The 19391-nt window shown below is 41.8% G+C and overlaps 2 protein-coding genes across 5 annotated transcripts; one reads left to right on the plus strand and one right to left on the minus strand.

The window, feature by feature from the left end:
• Positions 1-829: 829 nt before the first annotated feature.
• LOC112069434 (nuclear factor erythroid 2-related factor 2) lies at positions 830-11904 on the plus strand. The gene is made up of 5 exons (XM_024136778.2): positions 830-1050; positions 8418-8693; positions 9019-9111; positions 9504-9686; positions 10278-11904. The coding sequence occupies exons 1-5, from the start codon at positions 1009-1011 to the stop codon at positions 11520-11522; spliced, it is 1839 nt and encodes a 612-aa protein (XP_023992546.1). The 5' UTR covers positions 830-1008; the 3' UTR covers positions 11523-11904.
• Positions 11905-13470: 1566 nt separating this feature from the next.
• Positions 13471-19147, minus strand: LOC112069435 (heterogeneous nuclear ribonucleoprotein A3). 4 transcript variants are annotated; one of them, XR_002893733.2, is made up of 12 exons: positions 19052-19147; positions 17522-17644; positions 17253-17399; positions 16946-17156; positions 16774-16863; positions 16615-16668; positions 16476-16520; positions 16079-16210; positions 15814-15948; positions 15659-15729; positions 14108-14182; positions 13471-13493 (listed from the first exon to the last, which is right to left on the minus strand). XR_002893733.2 is itself a non-coding variant. In XM_024136780.2 (11 exons), exons 1-10 carry the CDS (start codon positions 19082-19084, stop codon positions 15674-15676), a joined length of 1026 nt encoding a protein of 341 aa, XP_023992548.1. In that variant the 5' UTR covers positions 19085-19147; the 3' UTR covers positions 14072-14182; positions 15659-15673. The 4 variants fall into 4 exon arrangements, 3 of the variants coding, with proteins under 3 accessions (XP_023992548.1, XP_023992547.1, XP_023992549.1); XM_024136780.2 differs by lacking the exon at positions 13471-13493 and having other exon boundaries at positions 14072-14182; XM_024136779.2 differs by lacking the exons at positions 13471-13493; positions 14108-14182 and adding an exon at positions 15232-15544.
• Between the last annotated feature and the right edge of the window lie 244 nt (positions 19148-19391).

Below are 19391 nucleotides of genomic sequence, written 5' to 3' on the forward strand. Positions count from 1 at the left end.
TGTTGCGCCTTCTTCACCACACTGTCTGTGTGGGTGGACCATTTCAGTTTGTCAGTGATGTATATGCCGAGGAACTTGTGACTTGTTAAGCACATTTTTACTCCTGAATTTATTTAGGCTTGCCATAAGAAAGGGGTTGAATACTTATTGACCTAAGCCATTTAAGCTTTTAATTTTGTATTAATTTATAAAAAATGTAATAACATAATTCCACTTTGACCTTATGGGGTATTGTGTGTAGGCCAGTGACACAAAATCTCAATTTAAATCCATTTTAAATTCAGGCTGTAACACAACAGAATGTGGAAAAAGTCAAGGGGTGTGATTTGAATAGTTTCTGAAGACACTGTAAACCTACTGTACATAAATACAATGCATCTTTACAGCATTCTGCATGAGATGACTGGGGTAGTTTTGTCTGTCAGGATAATCAAATTGATAAATGTGACTTAAATTGTTAAACATTAGGCCTACCGACAATTGTAATAGCTGTTGTAATAACATAATAACTGTAATATTTATGTTTGTTAAAGTCAACCAAGATGCAATTCTAATTGGCTAATTGGGCTAAAAGGCCTATTCTAGAAACATGAATACATGAGGACAGAGATTATGTAAATGTTAATGGAATAAACTTGTATTTTTTTATGGTTGCATAACAAATTCCTCGTGTATAAACCTGTAGCAAATGTTACATTGGCTGTCCAGAGCACAGACACACACTGGTCTTATGGCCCAATAGGATATTGAGGGGGACGATCCCAGCGTAGCTCTCTCAGAGCCCTTGACTGGTTGCTGCAACTTGTGGGCAGGGCCATCATACTGCTTGGATTTTTCCGTACATTTTCATACGATTAGAAGCAATATTTCCTTCATAGCCAAAACGTCGCTGCGCCGGACTCCTTGCTTTCTGATAGTCCACCATTTTATATTGCTGTAGGTCTAAAGGATTTTAAATATTTGTTTTAATATATTGGACTTTGCTTTACGAAGGGACAACTCTCTATTATGATGGAAATTGAGATGCCTAAAATTCATCCTAGTCAACAGGTAAATCATCTTTTGTTATATATATATATATATTTAGGCTATTATGTGAAACTATAGCTCAAGGTTGACCTATAGCCTATTGACGCAATGCTAGACAATAGCCTCATTGTTGAAAAAATATATTGTATTGGATATTTCAAACGGTTGAAATAAAATTAGGCTAATTAAAACGGTTCATATGTTACCTGATTAATAAAACTGTCATGTTCAACTCAAATGTGCGTTTCCCACACTACTCCTTATATTGTTTCATAAGTTAATGAAATTAAAAGACTGCATCGTAAATATGTTCTTATAGGCTATCATACTCATATTTGTGAACTTCTAGTGCTGTAGTTTTGACATTTGTAAATACATTAGGCTACTACTGCATGTAGCTCTACAGTTTGTGTCTGCGCTGTAGTCGACAGACGCGTTCATAGAAAATTCTGCCAAGTCATGGATGGAAGTCTGACCGGTTCATCCAACTCAATTCCGTGTGGGCTAAAAAATAACGGTAAAACATCCGTTTAATGTCGAAGTCCGTGTGTAATGACGCAATTATTGTCCAGTAAAACATATGTCAAGGTGACGATGACGACAGTTTTCCCCAGACTGTCTTTTTCTTTTAATTTCACTGCTTGTTTTTTGGCTGTCGGAATCCCCCCATGCGCCACTAGAGCCCCATAGCGTTTTTCCCGTAAAGATGGCATCTATTGGCCTACCAGTAACCTAACGAAACCGGTGTTAAATAACCGACCATAGACGGTAGAGAAAGCGAGACATCTCATGGTCACATTTGTTCTGGTCGGGGCCAGTAAGTACCCCAGAGCCAGCTGTTATTGGACAGTTTCCCCATTGAAAAAATATATATATATTAAGTGAGCGTTACCTCTCTCACGTGAGCCATGTAAGAGATTTGATTTGATGAGATTATGGAGGTAAGCATGCTCACGTGAGAGTGGGAACGCCCACTTACAAAGATAGGAAACTTGACAACTTTTCCAATGGTTAACTGCCTCAGTAAAATGTCTTTATTCCTCCACCATCTTTGGCCCTACTTCGCTCCATACAACTAACTGATTGCACAATCTCAGGCTGCCCAGCCTGGAATTTAGTTTATTTTCTTTTCCATGATGTAGGCTACACAGGTCCTCTGTAGAGTTAAATTGGTTGTGTCAAATTGAGAAATATATGTAGGGTTAAGCCTTAGGCTTGTTATAATAACCCAAAAGTGGTAGTAGCTCTGTAGCTGACCTTCAAATCAAATTTGATCAAATCACATTTTATTTGTGACATGCGGCAAATACAACCTTACAGTGAAATGCTTACTTACAAGCCCTTAACCAACAATGCAGTGTTAAGTAAAAAAAAAAAAAAAAAGATAATAAAAAAATACAAGTAACAAATAATTAAAGAGCAGCAGTAAAATAACATTAGCGAGGCTATATACAGGGAGTACCGGTACAGAGCCAATATGTGAGGGCACAGGTTAGTCGAGGTAATTGAGGTAATATGTACATGTAGGTCGAGTTAAAGTGACTATGCATAGATAATAAACAGAGAGTAGAAGCAGCGTAAAAGAGGACCCATGCTGTAGAATATTTTGGGGATCTGAGGACCCATGCCAAGTCTTTTCAGTCTCCCGAGGGGGAATAGGCTTTGTCGTGCACCCTTCACGACTGTCTTAGTGTGTTTGGACCATGATAGTTTGTTGGAGATGTGGACACCAAGGAACTTGAAGCTCTCAACCTGCTCCACTACAGCCCCATCGACGAGAATGGGGGRGTGCTCGGTCCTCCTTTTCCAGTAGTCCACAATCATCTCCTTTGTCTTGACCACGTTGAGGGATAGGTTGTTATCCTGGCACCACACGGCCAGGTCTCTTACCCTTTCCCTATAGGCTGTCTCATCGTTGTCGGTGATTAGGCCTACCACTGTTGAGTCATCTGCAAACTTAATGATGGTGTTGGTGTCGTGCCTGACCATGCAGTCATGAGTGAACAGGGAGTACAGGAGGGGACTGAGCACGCACCCATGAGGGGCCCCCGTGTTGAGGATCAGCGTGGCGGATGTGTTGTTACCTACCCTTACCACCTGGGCTCTACAGACGTGAGTGCTATGGGTCGGTAGTCATTTAGGCAGGTTACCTTAGTGTTCTTGAGCACAGGGACTATGGTGGTCTGCTTGAAACATGTAGGTATTACAGACTCAGTCAGGGACAGGTTGAAAATGTCAGTGAAGACACTTGCTAGTTGGTCAGCGCATGCTCTGAGTACAAGTCCTGGTAATCCATCTGACCCTGCGGCCTTGTGAATGTTGACGTGTTTAAAGGTCTTTCTCACATCGGCTACGGAGAGCGTTATCACACAGTCGTCCGGAACCGCTGATGCTCTCATGCATGCTTCAGTGTTACTTGCCTCGAAGCGAGCATAGAAGTAATTTAGTTCATCTGGAAGGCTTGTGTCACTGGGCAGCTCGCCTCTGTGCTTCCTTTTGTAGTCTGTAATACTTTGCAAGCCCTGCCACATCCGACGAGCGTCAGAGTCGGTGTAGTACGATTCAATCTTAGTCCTGTATTGACGCTTTGCCTGTTTGATGGTTCGTCAGAGGGCATAGCGGGATTTATTTTAAGCTTCCGAGTTAAAGTCTCACTCCTTTCACTGTGGGGACGACGTCATTGATGCACTTATTGATGAAGCCAGTAACTGATGTGGTGTACTCCTCAATGCCATCTGAAGAAGTCCTGTAGTTTAGCTTCTGCTTAATCTGCCCACTTTTTTTATTGACCGAGTCACTGGTGCTTCCTGCTTTAGTTTATGCTTGTAAGCAGGAATCAGGAGGATACAATTATGGTCAGATTTGCCAGAGCAGCTTACCGATCACTGTACCTGTACACAGCCAATCTGTAAATAGCACACCCAACTACCTCATCCCCATATTATTATCTACCCTCTTGCTTTTTTGCACCCCAGTATCTCTACTTGCACATCATCATCTGCACATCTATCACGCCAGTGTTATTGCTAAATTGTAATTATTTTGCCTCTATGGCCTATTTATTTCCTTTCCTCCCTACTCTTCTACATTTGCACATGCTGTACATAGATTTTTCTATTGTGTTATTGACTGTACGTTTGTTTGTGTGTAACTCTGTGTTGTTTTTGTCGCACTGCGTTGCTTTATCTTGGCCAGGTCACAGTTGTAAATGAGAACTTGTTCTCAACTGGCCTACCTGGTTAAATAAAGGTGAAATGTAAGAAAACAAATAACGTGAAAAAAGACACACAATTGGTTGGGGGATAATGAAACTGCACCATCTTGCTACCTTGGTTTTATCAATTGAATAACAGGTTTCCCCCTAGATTAAGACTAAACCCGAGTTTAGTCATGTTTAGGAGGTAAGTCTCCTTAGTTGTTTTAACCAGACGCGTTTCTTTTGTGAATAAAAATATAGTCATCTGACTCCCAAGTAGGGGCGGTATGCTCTTCAAGCAGCAATGTATCATGAAACAACACAGAGGTGCATTTTGGGACCGTTTCCTGGACACAGATTAAGCCTTGTCCTGGATTTAAAAGCAAACACACGAAAATGCTTTTTGGTCAAGGCTGAATGTATGTCCAGGAAACCTTACTCTATCTCACAGCTCTGTAGTGTTACTGGCGCTTACAATTGCTTTGGTTGGCTTGTTTTGTAAAAGTGCTGTTTCTTCACCTAATACAATTGTTTTATTCTGTTTGAGTTGCTGGAAGTACAAATACAGCTACTCAAAGTCTGTCTGTTTGGTTTTAAACAAAGAGATTATTTTTTAGCATGAAAAAAATGATGTTTTTATTTCCACTAATTTGCAGAATCGACCAGAAAATGAAGCATATATTTTTTACAAGCCCAGTTCCTTATTTGTAGTCCAGACCTCCTCTGAGTTACAGATAAAGGTAACTAACATGGTACCTTAGTACATTTATACTATTCATAAGTATTTTGTGGATAAATACTTCACTCCACCAATATAGTTTATAACAAAATAGTTAGTTACTGAAGTCATTCAGCTGTTCATCCAAATAGTTACATCATCCTCTTTTAGAGACGGTCCATGAAAGGGGAGGATTCAGTAGTTTGTGAATGTACACAGATCACTCATCTCTGCATGAATGTAGTGTGGTGTTGACATGAAAAGAGGCTCTTGGGAAAATCATATTTTTTTCCCTCGAAAGGGGATTCTACAATAACATATTTTATGACATTAGGAATCCATCCTGTATGATGAAAGTGTCTATAAAATGTCCCGTGTATATAGAGACTTTGAACATAGGTCACTTCATATACTATTGTTTACTCACTGTATGTATACACTATATTCACCACATTTCAATTTTTTATTTATTTATTTAACTAGGCATAGCCCATTCTAATATACCTACTACTGTACATACCATTTTATTTTCCGAATTATATACTGTCTAAAAACACCACATATTTATATCCTGCATTCTGACACTGCTCACTCTAATATATCTATATTGGATTGTTAATTGGACTCGTTCTGACATTTCTTGATTTCCCTGTTTAGATTTATAGATTATCTGTACTGTATTTGCTAGACATTCTACTGCACTGTTGGAGCTAATAATCGGTGTACGCGACCAATAAGATTTGATTTGATTCGAAAATAATAAGGCTTTGTATGCCTATTTTTCAAGATTTCTTTACTCTTCTAGACTGTAAGTGATATTTGTGGGTGGTTGTGTGGGCCATTCGTCATCCTCTCCAGAGCCATAATGTATCACCTATGGTTTTGTGTACTCACTACCCAGACCAAGATTAATGGTGAGACTTACAGCCCTAACCAGACGTTGTGACTTTAAAGGCTTTAGTGGTCGTGGATTAATGCTGGATTTGACGTGACACCCATGAGGCTATTAGGGTTAAAGAGTTCCCAACTGCACTGCAGAGAGAGAGAGAGAATGTTTGTTAGAACTATTTCTGAATTTAATGATAATAGGTCGTGTGAATTATATAATTAAACATTGTTTGGGGATTTTTTGTGGCCATGTTTAACACTTGATTTGGGTCGACAAGTTACAAATCAATTACTTCTGCTCATTCCATTTACAAGAGTTATCTATGTCGAAATCTAATACCAAGCCCCGAAATCTTTCCCACACCACATCCTCTTTGCACTCCCTTCCACTTTGTTAGTCATCTGATCTGTTTCTCTTTACATCCTCTCTCTGTTCTGTTTATGTTACCCAGTCTCTCTGAAAGTATCATTGTCCTTCTTCTTTTAGGCAACAAATAGGCACATCCTCAGAGCTTTCCTTGTGACCTAATATGTTGGGTTAATGCAATCTCACCAGTCCTTTGTGAAATGTTTCCTTCTGTATATAAGGTCTGTGTAATGGATGTTAAGACGGCCCCAGGGGAGACCAGCACAGTTTATCTCTGGACATTCCTGACTGAACAGGCAGGCAGCTAATAACCGCCAGACTCTGCGAGGCATACCAGGAGGTCCTAGTGGTGTTGCTACTGTATACACCAGAGGGGACATAGTAAGAACTTTGTCTGAACATATTTGCACCAAACCTTCCTTGTTAGATCTCATGCTGACATGGTTCTCAAAATACAGTAATATGGTGCAGTGTTGTTTATCAAATAAAAAGTAGAAAACATTTGTAAAGTAAATAATTACGCACATGCGCAGAAGATTCGGTTTTCTAGCTATCTGGAAAAGGCATCCAATGTTTTCGGCAACGCAGCCACTCTGTAAAACTGTTTTTACTCCGTAAAACTCTGTTTTAATTTTAAGCTGTATCAATGAACTTTTCTCCTCAGAGTGATCAATGATTTCATTCGTTTTTGAGCTAGTGATATTACATTTGACCTGCTGTCCTTTGATTTATTTGGTTGAGAGACTAATCAAGAGAGTCACCAGCTGAGAGACACATCTCCTCTGGGTGAATAAAAAAATAAATATATATTTAATCTTTATTTAACTAGGCAAGTCAGTTAAGAACAAAGTCTTATTACAATGGCGGCCTACCCCGGCCAAACCCGGACGATGCTGGGCCAATTGTGCGCCGGCCTATGGGACTCCCAATCACGGCCGGTTGTGATACAGCCTGGAAATGAACCAATGTCTGTAGTGCCTTAGACCACTGTGATACAGCCTAGAATGGAACCAGGGTGTCTGTAGTGCCTCAGACCACTGTGATACAGCCTGGAATGGAACCAGGGTGTCTGTAGTGACGCCTATGGCACTGAGATGCAGTGCCTTAGACCGCTGTGATACAGCCTGGAAATGAACCAAGGTCTGTAGTGACGCCTCTAGCACTGAGATGCAGTGCCTTAGACCGCTGTGATACAGCCTAGAATGGAACCCGGGTGTCTGTAGTGACGCCTCTTGCACTGAGATGGCAGAATGCAGCGCCTTTAGGACCGCTTGATACAGCCTGGAATGGAGGAACCAGGGTTGTCTGTAGTGCCTTAGACCGCTGTGATACAGCCTAGAATGGAACCAGGGTGTCTGTAGTGCCTTAGACCGCTGTGATTACAGCCTGGAATGGAACCAGGGTGCTTGTAGTGCCTTAGACCTTTGTGATACAGCCTGGAAAGGAACCAGGGTGTCTGTAGTACCTTAGACCTTTGTGATACAGCCTAGAATGGAACCAGGGTGTCTGTAGTGTCTTAGACCGCTGTGATACAGCCTAGAATGGAACCAGGGTGTCTGTAGTACCTTAGACCTTTGTGATACAGCCTAGAATGGAACCAGGGTGTCTGTAGTGTCTTAGACCGCTGTGATACAGCCTAGAATGGAACCAGGGTGTCTGTATTGACTTAGACCGCTGTGATACAAGCCTAGAATGGAACCAGGGTGTCTGTAGTGACTTAGACCGCTGTGATACAGCCTAGAATGGAACCAGGGTGTCTGTAGTGACTTAGACGCCTGTGATACAGCCTAGAATGGAACCAGGGTGTCTGTAGTTTCTTAGACGTCTGTGATACAGCCTAGAATGGAACCAGGGTGTCTGTAGTGACTTAGACCACTGTGATACAGCCTAGAATGGAACCAGGGTGTCTGTAGTTTCTTAGACCGCTGTGATACAGCCTAGAATGGAACCAGGGTGTCTGTAGTGCCTTAGACCGCTGCGCCACTCGGGAGCAGTTGGGGAAAATGGAGAAGTGCATCTATTATTCATGCTGCTTCTTGCTAGTACTGCTGTCGTCAGACACCCGGAGGGACGGGGCGTGGCACTGGAGAGACACAGTAGCCGTACTCCTTCACAGCAGGGAAACGCTTCCTTGTTCCTCCTCACCAATCTCCTTTTCATCTGGTCACAGTCTGTGTGGTGCTTTGTGAGTTCCGGTCTAACTTGTTGTCTGTTGGCAGGACATAGACCTGATTGACATCCTGTGGAGGCAGGACATAGATCTGGGTGCGGGGCGCGAGGTGTTTGACTACTGCCAGCGTCAGAAGGAGCACGAGCTGCAGCAGCAGAGGGAGCAGGAGGAGGACAAGAGGCTGCAGCAGCAGAAGGAGCAGGAGAAGGCCCTGCTTGCTCAGCTGCAGCTGGATGAGGAGACGGGGGAGTTTGTGCCCCGCCTTGCGACCAGCGGACAGCCACTGCAGACGGCTACCTCCGCCGCATCCTCTCAAGTCATACAGGTACCGTACACACACACAGCTGTCAGTCATGTCAGGGGCTGGCCACTCCCCTCCCAGCTGCAGCTGCTCTGTAGCTAGGTAACAACCTTGTCCAGTGTAATTAGGGAAACACAGGTGGCTTTGTAGTTTTGCATTAGTGGATTTGGCTGTATAGAAACTGCTCTGTGGAGAGCTTTGTCTAAGGTAGCGCAATGCTCTCTGCTCAAATTCTTACCTATTCTTTAGCAAATCAGGCATTTTCAAACACAATGTTGAAATGGATGCAGTGTCAAGAATAGAGGGAATTTAGATGAAATCCTGAAGTGCTTTGAATCTTTGCTTTCAGGATGTCAGCTTCACTGTAGACGGGGATGCCATGTCATTTGATGAATGTATGCAGCTGCTGGCAGAGACATTTCCTTTGGTAGAGGCAACTGAGGTAAGAATACAGGCTTTCACTATTATCTTTAAAAATATGCTTACCAAGATTTCTAATTAAGCAATAAGGACAGAAGGGGTGTGGTAAATGGCCAATATACCATGGCTAAGGGTTGTTCTTAGCCACAACGCAACACGGAATGCCTGGACACAGCCCTTAGCCGTGGTATATTGGCCATATACCACAAACCTCAGAGGTGCCTTATTGCTATTATAAACTGGTTACAAAAGTAATTATATATTTTTTGTCATACCCGTGGTATACGGTCAGATATACCATGGCTGTCAGCCAATCAGCATTCAGCGCTCAAACCACCAAGTTTCTAATGAACAATATATAATGTTGTATGTACCTGTCTTTTACATTATTTCCCTCCCTTGTTTGTGTTGTAGAATACCTCTTCCTGTCTGGATGCCGCCGTAGCTCCAGCACCCAACAGCAGCCACATCATGATGAAGTCTGATCCGCCAGCTTTGACCCAGCTGCCCCTACTCCCAGCCCCACTGCCCCCACAAAGGACCTCCCCAGATTTGGAGCAGGCCTGGATGGAGCTTTTGTCCCTCCCTGAGCTGCAGGTACAATACGAATATTCTACCGCCTCTATGGTGTAACAAGCACTCAAAGAATGCATGGATGGCAGCAGCCAGGTATGCATGAGAGGACATACTTATCTTTTGTTTTTTGTGTTTGAATGGTACACAGCGTAAGAAGATACTACTCAGCTAATGCCACTGTGATCAGGTTCCCACATAGCACTGTTGACTCCGAGCAGGGGGAGGGAAAGTCTCAAATGGTGTGAAGCTGCTTGTGTCCTTAGTAGAACATAAAATAGCTTCTAATGCTTCAGCAGTTAGTAGTAGCATGGAAACAAGAAAGAAAATACTTTATTTACAGTACAAATACAATGCGTAATTTCATGCAAATTTATTTTAGTCAATTTAGGAATTCCACTTGATTTGCAATATTGAACCTGTGCAAAGTTTCAGCTACTATTGGCAATAAAAAGGTTTGAAACCAAGGTTTAATAAATGATTAGTAAAAACTGAACAACAGCTAATCCATATGATGGTTCTATACTGCATATTACATTAACGTTACATCTTGATGTCTAATAAACTGCATSGGTTACTGGATTTGTTTTGATGCTTCTGAATCTTGTTTTCTAGCAATGTCTGAATATGGAAATGGAGGACACGCGGGAGCAGACCGGACGATATCTGCCCACTAACACCACCCCTGAGGATCCAAACTACAGCTTCTACCCATTGCCCAACCTGGAAGAGGTGGCATCAAACACAGCAGATGTCTGCCCACCTGAATTCATCAACACCTTTGAGGAGAGCTTTCCCAACATGGCTCCACTGGACCATCTCAGTCAGATGACCCTGAAGGCTCCAGACCTCAATACTCATTTCAGTGCAGACACTTTCTGTGACATATTTTACCCAGACGTTGTCAACACAAAAGTGACCAGTGTCACCCTGCCTTGTGGGCAAGGAAATGGAGGTAACTCATTGGCAGAAATACCAAACAAGCCTACTTTTAGACCAATGGAATTACAGGACCTTTCTCCTGCAGATACATTTGATAGTGACAACAAACCTGAGATAATGACAGAATGTCCAGATTCTGATTCAGGTGTTTCTGTGGAGGCAAGCTCATACTCTAGCTCTCCTGAGAAATCCATGTATGGGGACCGCTCCTTTGGTGGCTACAGCGATTCAGACATGGATGAGATGGACAGTAACCCTGGGAGTGCACAGTCTGACTACTCTGAGATGTTCTCACTGTCTTTCCAACCAGATGGCCTGCAGACACCTCTTTCTGTGTTACCTCAGCAACGGGACAAAGAGCCCAAACATGGCAAGACTGAGCCAGATGACGAGACTGGCCACAGTGAACTCCCCTTCACCAAAGACAAGAAGAGGAGGCGCTCCGAGAAGCGTCTCTCTAGAGACGAGCAGCGAGCCAAGGCCCTCCAGATCCCCTTCACCGTGGACATGATCATCGACCTGCCTGTGGACGACTTCAACGAGATGATGTCCAAGCACCAGCTCAACGAGGCCCAGCTGGCCCTGGTCAGAGARATCCGACGGCGGGGCAAGAACAAGGTGGCTGCCCAGAACTGCCGCAAGCGCAAGATGGAGAACATCACGGAGCTGGAATATGACCTGGACTCGCTGAAGGAGGAGAAGGAGCGACTGCAGACGGAGAAGACCAAGAACGACAGCGGCCTGCGGAAGATGAAGCAGCAGCTTAACACCCTGTACCTGGAGGTGTTCCGTCTGCTAAGGGACGAGGACGGGAAGCCCTATTCCCCGTTGGAGTACTCCCTCCAGCAGACGACCGATGGCACAGTCTTCCTCGTCCCCCGCATTAAAAAGACACTTATCAAGAAAAAGGACAGCTAGCACTTCTCTGCTTTACTACATGGTACAGCATTAGTAATAATACTATGCAAAGAATAACTTTGTAGTTGCTTGGCTTTAAGCGTTAGTAAAACAGCAGAACTGTTATATAGTTTTTGCCTACTCTTCTTGAATCTTTAATTATATTTGAGTTATTTTGTACTGGTCTCTATTTTCCCCAGATATTGTTTGTAAATACATGATTTGCTTTTGAGATATGAAAATGTGTATTGTATATATCATGTTTTTAGTATGCTAATTATATTGTTGCAATCACTGTTACTTCAAAGTCTGTTTTATAAACTTTAGGCTGATTTGCAGCTCCATTTCCTTTGTATGTCCTGACTCTTGTGCTTTTTAATGAAATAAACAGTTCATTTAGTCAGTTGGTCTCTTGCTTACGATTCAAATTAGGCCGATTCAGAAATGTACGCCTTAACTACTAACTTCTCAGTAGTTGGTATTCAGATTAACAGACTTTTAGTGCATTTATGTAAAGAGATCCCTTTTTTAATTCGAATTTTCTCAATAGACTCACTAGAATATATGGAGAGAATAGGTTCAGAATATTGGAGATCGATGAATCAAAGCCATGTAACTCCACACATATTCGCCTCCTTTACAGCGCCAATTGGTAGATGTAAAAAATACTCTGACCTTGTATATTATTTAGAGTTATGAAAGTATTTATGAATAATAKAAAAAACGGTTTGGAGAGCCTTTACGCACTAAATATGTTTGTGATTGATCCTGAAAGTTGCCATTATTAAATTGTTCAAACCATTAATTATTGGAAGGTGAGAAAAGTGTAGAATATGGGTTGAACAGTAGGCTACACTAATCTACAGTAATAATCCTCACCAATCAAGAAACTGTGATGACAATGGTCCAGTCATCGTGAACCTTGTGCCAGGCTGCAGGTTTAAACGGCTACTTATGGTTCAATCCATTCAATTTGAAATAGTCTTCATGTCCGAAATTACTGCACAACTTCTAATACGTTAGCCTAATATGATTCACTATTGCTAGCTATCCTCGTGTACAACCACACAAACATGGCAGATGAAAGGAAGGTAGACTAACGATGTATTGGAATGATGCAAAATGTAAGCAAACGAACACTAAAGTGACAGTTATAAATGTATGTGGGTATAACTGATGATGGCTACCGATAGTGGCTAATACTTAAAGCAATAAATCATGTGAAAAGTCGGCATATAATTAGAACAGAAATCATAAATCGACTCTAGATTTGGCGCTATACCGTCATTTGCCAACGGCTACAAAAGCCTACAGAAGTCTTCTAATTTCATCCCTTGAAGTTAAAAGGACATACAATGTAAATTCTACATAATGGCATACCATTTCATAAACGTCACTGTGGGAAAGTTGATATGCTTCAGTTTGCTGTCATTTGTTTTCAGCGAGCATAACGTAAATCTATTAATTTTATATTTACAATCCCCTTATGCAAACGGTTACTCATTTACCTAGCTCTTATCAATAGCGCTTATACATTTGTACATTACAAGCAAGGAGAATGGTGTAGATGCTCTTCCAGTTGTAACCGACAGGTTGCTCGACCTTATTCACCTTTACTGTGGTGGAATTAAGTCAAGGTCAGAATACCGTGGCTCTGTAGACAAACCTCTGCCACATTTCTAAATATCTACACCCCGGAAAGAATAGCTGGTTGAGACATGCGTTACCTCACGCCCAAGTTCAAGGTCAGAATAGGCAGAAAAAAAGTGCATAAAAAGGGAAGTATTATGACCTGAATTCTTTCATTCTATAAATGATTGCGTGTAAGCCAAAACACGTTGAGGACTTGGTTCCACCGGCATTTATTTATGCAACAGTGTACTCCACTGTTCAGCTACACTTCAAAAGGTCAGCAGGACACACTTCGGGAATAGCGCAACAGTCACTGCACTTTCCTGGCTACCCAAGCCCCCTTGATCCGGCCACTTTCTTCTGTAGCGAATGACAAAGCAGCGGAAGAATYAATGAGTAGTCCGCTAGCACTGCGCATTGTATCTGCAGTTCCAGGCCTTTTCCACAAACATTACATTTGAACGCCAAGCCTTCTCCACCCTCATTCAAAACCAATCTTTCACAGGCTGTGTGAGGCGAACAAAACAACTATTCATACATCAAATAAATCAGTCGTTCCTTTGAGAGATGTCTTTATTGATTAAACACATTTATTTAATAGACATGCATAAGTAAACATTTCTACGAACTATAATATGATATTTAAATTGTTCAACCAGGGGTTGAAAAATCACCATCCTTAATTCAGCTACTTTTTATTATTTTGTATAAAAATTGTATAAAAACTACACAGAGAAAAATATCAAAGACATCTATAGGGGTGTACGTTTGAGTGAATTGAAGCATGTTCTCTGCAGACATCAGTGAGCTGTGCAAGGAACTCATGAGATCCTTCAAAATGATCTTAAATTGAGTAAATGGTACACTTTTGACTCTCGAAAGGGATTAGACTCAACAGCATTTTGTTCTACCTTATGAGTGTTAGTGTCTTACATTGCTTTACTGTATACTTTTGAGTAATACTTAAGTCTTACCCATCCAGAAATCTCCATGTAATCCTGTCATTAGAGATTTTCAGCCTGTAATAGTCGTAATGCTTCTTTCCCGATCTGTAAATCAAGCAAAGTGGTTACTCTTACCTGCTCCATCTTTATGTTACCACTGCTTGTGAAATACTCACTTCCCTTTCCCCACGTAAGGTCTGACAGCTAATAAGAACTTCCTGGTAATCTGTCGTATCTGACTCAACAGGATCTCCCAAGTGTCCAGGAACTCTAGTTAGTCTTTCTTCGCTAGCATCAGCTGATCTTGAAAGGTATAGCTAGCCTTGAGAGGCTGACGCTCACTACCAGGCAAGACAATGCAAGCTTTTCTCCAAGGGTGCGGCTCTCGGTACTGCCTTCTCTTTCCTCTCACAACATGCTGACTTGTCCACTGTGCTGGGGCTGAAGAGGTCCTGTCTGAAAAAGTCATCCGCAATCTTCCATGCTGACCTGCTGAGGCTCAACTGAAGTGGCTTGTAGCTGTAACAATCCTACTAGTGCAATGCTGGCTAGGTGATGCGTGCACCTCTCCCTAGGACTAGCTAAGACTCCCTTTCCATCCAGCCAGATTTTTTTTTTTTTACACATTTCAAGGAAGTTCAGAGAAAACAAAACATTGAGGGTATTGATTTGCAACACTTGATTAGTGATGACGGACATGAAAATAATCCAATCCTTCAATCTTTCTCTGAGCCAATGATGCACTATACCTCAAAAGACTTTACTACACAACTTTATTTAACTTTTTTCTCTCCACTTGTCAAAAATATTTTTACAATCTAGAATGGAGTTCACCGCATACAAGTAGTGTAAAACATTTCCTCAAATTGTTGTCTGCACTAATTATAACCACTTGTTACACTAATGAAATTACTGAAATACATACTGTTCTTGAAATACAAATAATAATACACTTTGATACGGAGACTAGCAATCATATTAACTTGAAAGAGAGAAAAAAAGGACAGCTCTAGCCAATTTGAGGGCCTGATGCGTCTACGCCCTTTTGACAGAACCAAGTTCTTCAAAATGACAAAGATGAGAAGACCAGAGAAAATCTATCAATCTACAGCAAAATAACGTAGGAATATTCAAAACGAACTGGAGTTAGGAGTAAAAATTATAAAAAAAAATAAAAAAAACACTTTCTGATTCCACAGGCACAATACATACACTTCTGATGCACAAAATAAAAAAATATAAAGTGGGGGAACATCTACCACAAATAAAGGAAGGTACTAGCTACACTCTTGCACTTTGTAGCTTGTGTACAGCCTTTTTTTTTTTTAGGATTAGTCTCCCGTTATAGCTGCAGTAACTTTCTGACTTGTTCCTTTAAATGCTTTCAGACGACTGCCTAAAAGTACAGTAAACTGCAGCTTTCCTGGCAAATCCTTGCTCATCTCCTCTCCTGCTAAGAACTGAAGCCTGTTGAATGGATACAGGATAAAACAAAAATTGTTATTCTAGTGTTGCGTGGGCTCACGCTGTACTATACAGMCAGGTATGCAGAGTATTWAAAATAACAAATATGGAACATACCCCAGTGTCATAGTATCAATAGCGCTGTGAGCCGTAGCCACCCCCACTTCCACTGCCTGAGCCATAGCCACCTGGAATGAACAACGATTGACAGATGAATGTTGTGTCATCAGACAGCACATCGTCTCATCCAGCTCAGGGGAGAGAATACTCACCTCCATAGGGGCTAGCAGTGTTTCTGCCACCAAAGTTGTTTCCCTTCATGGGGCCATAGCTGGATTGCTGTCCTCTGTAGTTACCAAAGTCATTGTAATTTCCACCACCTCCTCCTCCTCCACCACCAAAGTTTCCTAGCAGTCAGAGATTTGTTTTTAGAAGGTCAGACATCTAATCCAATTATTGTGGGTTAGTGTGAGTGCAACTCAAAAGAATCAATCACGAGCCAAGACAATATATCCTGGCTAAAACAGACTTTTGTACCTCCCAAGTTGCCTCCCTGGTCATTGTAGTTATCATATCCTCCTCCCTGGTTTCCATACCCAGGACCTCCTCCCCCATAACCCCCCCCACCACGTCCACCTCCGTAGCCAGGACCTCCACTATAGTTCCCACCTGCACAGAACAGGTAACAAAACAGCGCGTCTCAGATCAGAACAGGTTACAAACAGACCACTCAGATCAGGTTACAAATTGACCAGTGAGCTCAGAACAGGTTACAAATTGACCAGTGAGRTCAGAACAGGTTACAAATTGACCAGTGACATCAGAACAGTGACCAAAAGCAGTGCACTCAGATTAGAACAAGCTCTCTTCTGGTAATGCATCTTTAAACCCCCCCCCTCATCTGATTATCCACTAATGGTAGAGAAATGTTTACCATCTCCCCCATATCCATCCCCTCCTCTTCCTCCACCGTAGCCTCCTGTAACACAAGATAATTATGTTTACATGTATTGTGTGATTACTGTTGTTATGTTCCAAATTTATCCCCATATCAAAATGTAAAAAGTGCTTACCTCGTCCAAAGTTGCCGCCTCTACCCATGAAGTTCCCAGAGCCACCATCCCTACCTAAAAATAAAATGCCAACATTGACAATGAAGCGCATTCTATATGTGCTTCTCTAAAACAGTCACACAATTTTACATTCAGTATAATTCAGGTTATTATGCTTACTCCTCTGATTGGACGCTTCCATCATTTCCTGTTTTGAAAGTGCTTTTCTAACTTCGCAGTTGTGTGTGTTTATTGTGTGGTATTTTTGAGCTGAAAGGAAAACAAAGGGGAATAATTAGCAAATGGAATGTTTACTGATGTTTAAAATGACAAAGCTGCAACAACCACATACCAACAATTTTATCCACAGTGTCATTGTCATCAAATGAAACGAAGCAGAATCCCCTCTTCTTCCCAGTTGCGCGTTCCTCCATAATGTCAATGGTCTCGATCCTCCCGTAGGTCTCAAAGTACTCTCTGATATGGTCCTCCTCGGTGTCCTCCTTGATACCCCCAACAAAGATCTTCTTCACCCTCAGATGGGCACCTGGTCTGTTGGAGTCCTGAGACAGACAAGAAGCGCTGGGCAGTGAGCACACACACCGGTCAACACCTGCACAACAGCAAATGCACCTGAATGTGAAGCGGAGTTCGTTTACCTCTCTCGACACAGCCCTCTTAGGTTCGACAACACGCCCGTCCACCTTATGAGGGCGAGCTGCCATGCAGGCATCCACCTCCTCCACACAGGAGTATGTTACAAAGCCGAACCCTCTAGAGCGCTTGTTGTTTGGGTCCCGCATCACCTACATGAAACCAACGTATTAGCTTACATTACTTGGAACAATTTGGTGGGTCTCTAAGAAATACATTGTAAACGCTAGACACTTTTTTATTAAATCAAAATGCGAGTGAAATGCATACATACCACACTGTCTGTGAGATTTCCCCATTGTTCAAAATGGATCCTTAAACTTTCCTCAGTGGTTTCAAAACTGAGGCCCCCAATGAACAGCTTCCTGAGCTGTTCAGGCTCCCTAGCTTCATGACCCTGTTGAATTATTCAAAACAGGAATGTATGTCACACATAACAATGCAACTCTACAGACAACAGCATACTATCAGTACAAGTGTCCAATATACAAGGGTAGATGTTCTAATTTCACACCGTCCCAAGGCAGACCTACTGCATTAGAAGCCAAACGTTCAGAGACGCAGCTCTATCAGTACAAATGTCCAATATACAAGGGTAGATGTTCTAATTTCACACCGTCCCAAGGCAGACCTACTGCATTAGAATGCAATGTGCCATCCAGGCTGTTTAAATGGTCACAGGCAGAGACTTACATTGAGAAGAATTATATAATAGTCTGGTTATGGGTATGGGGGGCGTACAGTAATCAGGTCTGCCCAGTGTCCAACAGCAAGACAGACTTAGCTGATAAAAAGACCCCACAGAAAACGTTTTAGGAGAGATAGTGTAACTATCTCATTAGCCACGACTATAACATTCTTGGGGAAACAACAATTCGCCATTTTGAAAATATTATTTAATATACTTTATAATGCAAATACCAATATTTGGTGTGTAAATTCATGTTTCAAGTTCAATGCATGCCGCACTACTAGGTATAGGCGTAGCCTGTCCTACATTTTAAGGCCTATAACGTTATTATACCGGTAGCTATGTATCCCAACAATACATTCAAGCACTCGTCTACAAACAAAAATGTATGCAAKATTGAAACCGTAGCACTATATGACTGGCATGATGCAATTTGATGGCCAAACGTTCAGAGACGCAGCTGTGCTAGTTAGTTAGCTAACGTTGCTTCCTCAAAAATGCGGTTAGAATGCGCACATTTTATTGTTGCTGTAACATGATTTAAAAAAAATCTGTTTGCTCTAAATACACTTTCCACTCTGTTACGTCCGACTCAAATATACAGAGATTGATAAACATGCAATACGTGTATAACATCATCACCTCCATTTCGCAGCGTATTCTCCTTGGTTCTGAGAAGAAAGGAAGCTACTGTACCACGTGATTAGAAGTCTGCGCTTGTGCAGCGGTTATAACTGATCCAGGGTCAGTTCTTGTCGTTTACCGGAATAAACCGGATAGGGCAAGCTGATTCAGTATGTTTAGAAACGGTGTTCAGTTGTTTATAGAGAGCAATAGTAATGGCGTCTTTTTGTAGGAACTAACTGCGCCTTTCTTTATACCTGAGTGACTCTGCCATCGCTCGTTGGCCAATGCCTATGGGAATATAATGGGGTTTTAGATGAACGCCGAACATAACATCTGTGGTAAACACAGGTTTAGGAGGTCTTATACGTTTATTCTATGATATAATCTTCATCAGCTAATGTCACTTTTGGTGAATAAAAAAAACACGAAATAACCACATATAGGCATCATAATCCATAAAGGTAATGTTAACTGACTGATATTTACCTCTGTGTGAAACTCAGACTTTATTTTCGCCATTTATCACAAACACCATTCTTTCCCCCCTGAACGAACCAGAGGTAACTCCGAAGATAGAACAATTAGACAGATATTTCCACCAGATGTATAAATATGAAGCATCTGTTTAGCTTTTCCAAATATGGTAGTGAGAGGAAGCCCACTGGCCGGCAGTGGGAGAATATTTTATATATTTTTATTTAACTAGGCAAGTCAGTTAAGAACAAATTCTTATTTACAATGACGGCCTAGCCCGGCCAAACCCAATTGGGACTCCCAATCACAGCCAGTTGTGATACAGCCTGGAATTGAACCAGGGTCTGTAGTT

Source organism: Salvelinus sp. IW2-2015, unplaced genomic scaffold, assembly GCF_002910315.2.
Source record: "Salvelinus sp. IW2-2015 unplaced genomic scaffold, ASM291031v2 Un_scaffold1011, whole genome shotgun sequence".
Taxonomy (NCBI): domain Eukaryota; kingdom Metazoa; phylum Chordata; class Actinopteri; order Salmoniformes; family Salmonidae; genus Salvelinus; species Salvelinus sp. IW2-2015.

Bases quoted from the DNA above. Each gene is read 5' to 3' on its own strand.
- LOC112069435 (XM_024136780.2), bottom strand. From the start codon at position 19,084: ATGGCGAAAATAAAGTCTGAGTTTCACACAGAG. The intron at 17,645-19,051 runs GTAAATATCAGT...ATAATTCAACAG, and splicing joins AGTCTGAGTTTCACACAGAG to GGTCATGAAGCTAGGGAGCC. The intron at 16,864-16,945 runs GTATGTGGTTGT...TTTTCCTTTCAG, and splicing joins CACTGTGGATAAAATTGTTG to CTCAAAAATACCACACAATA.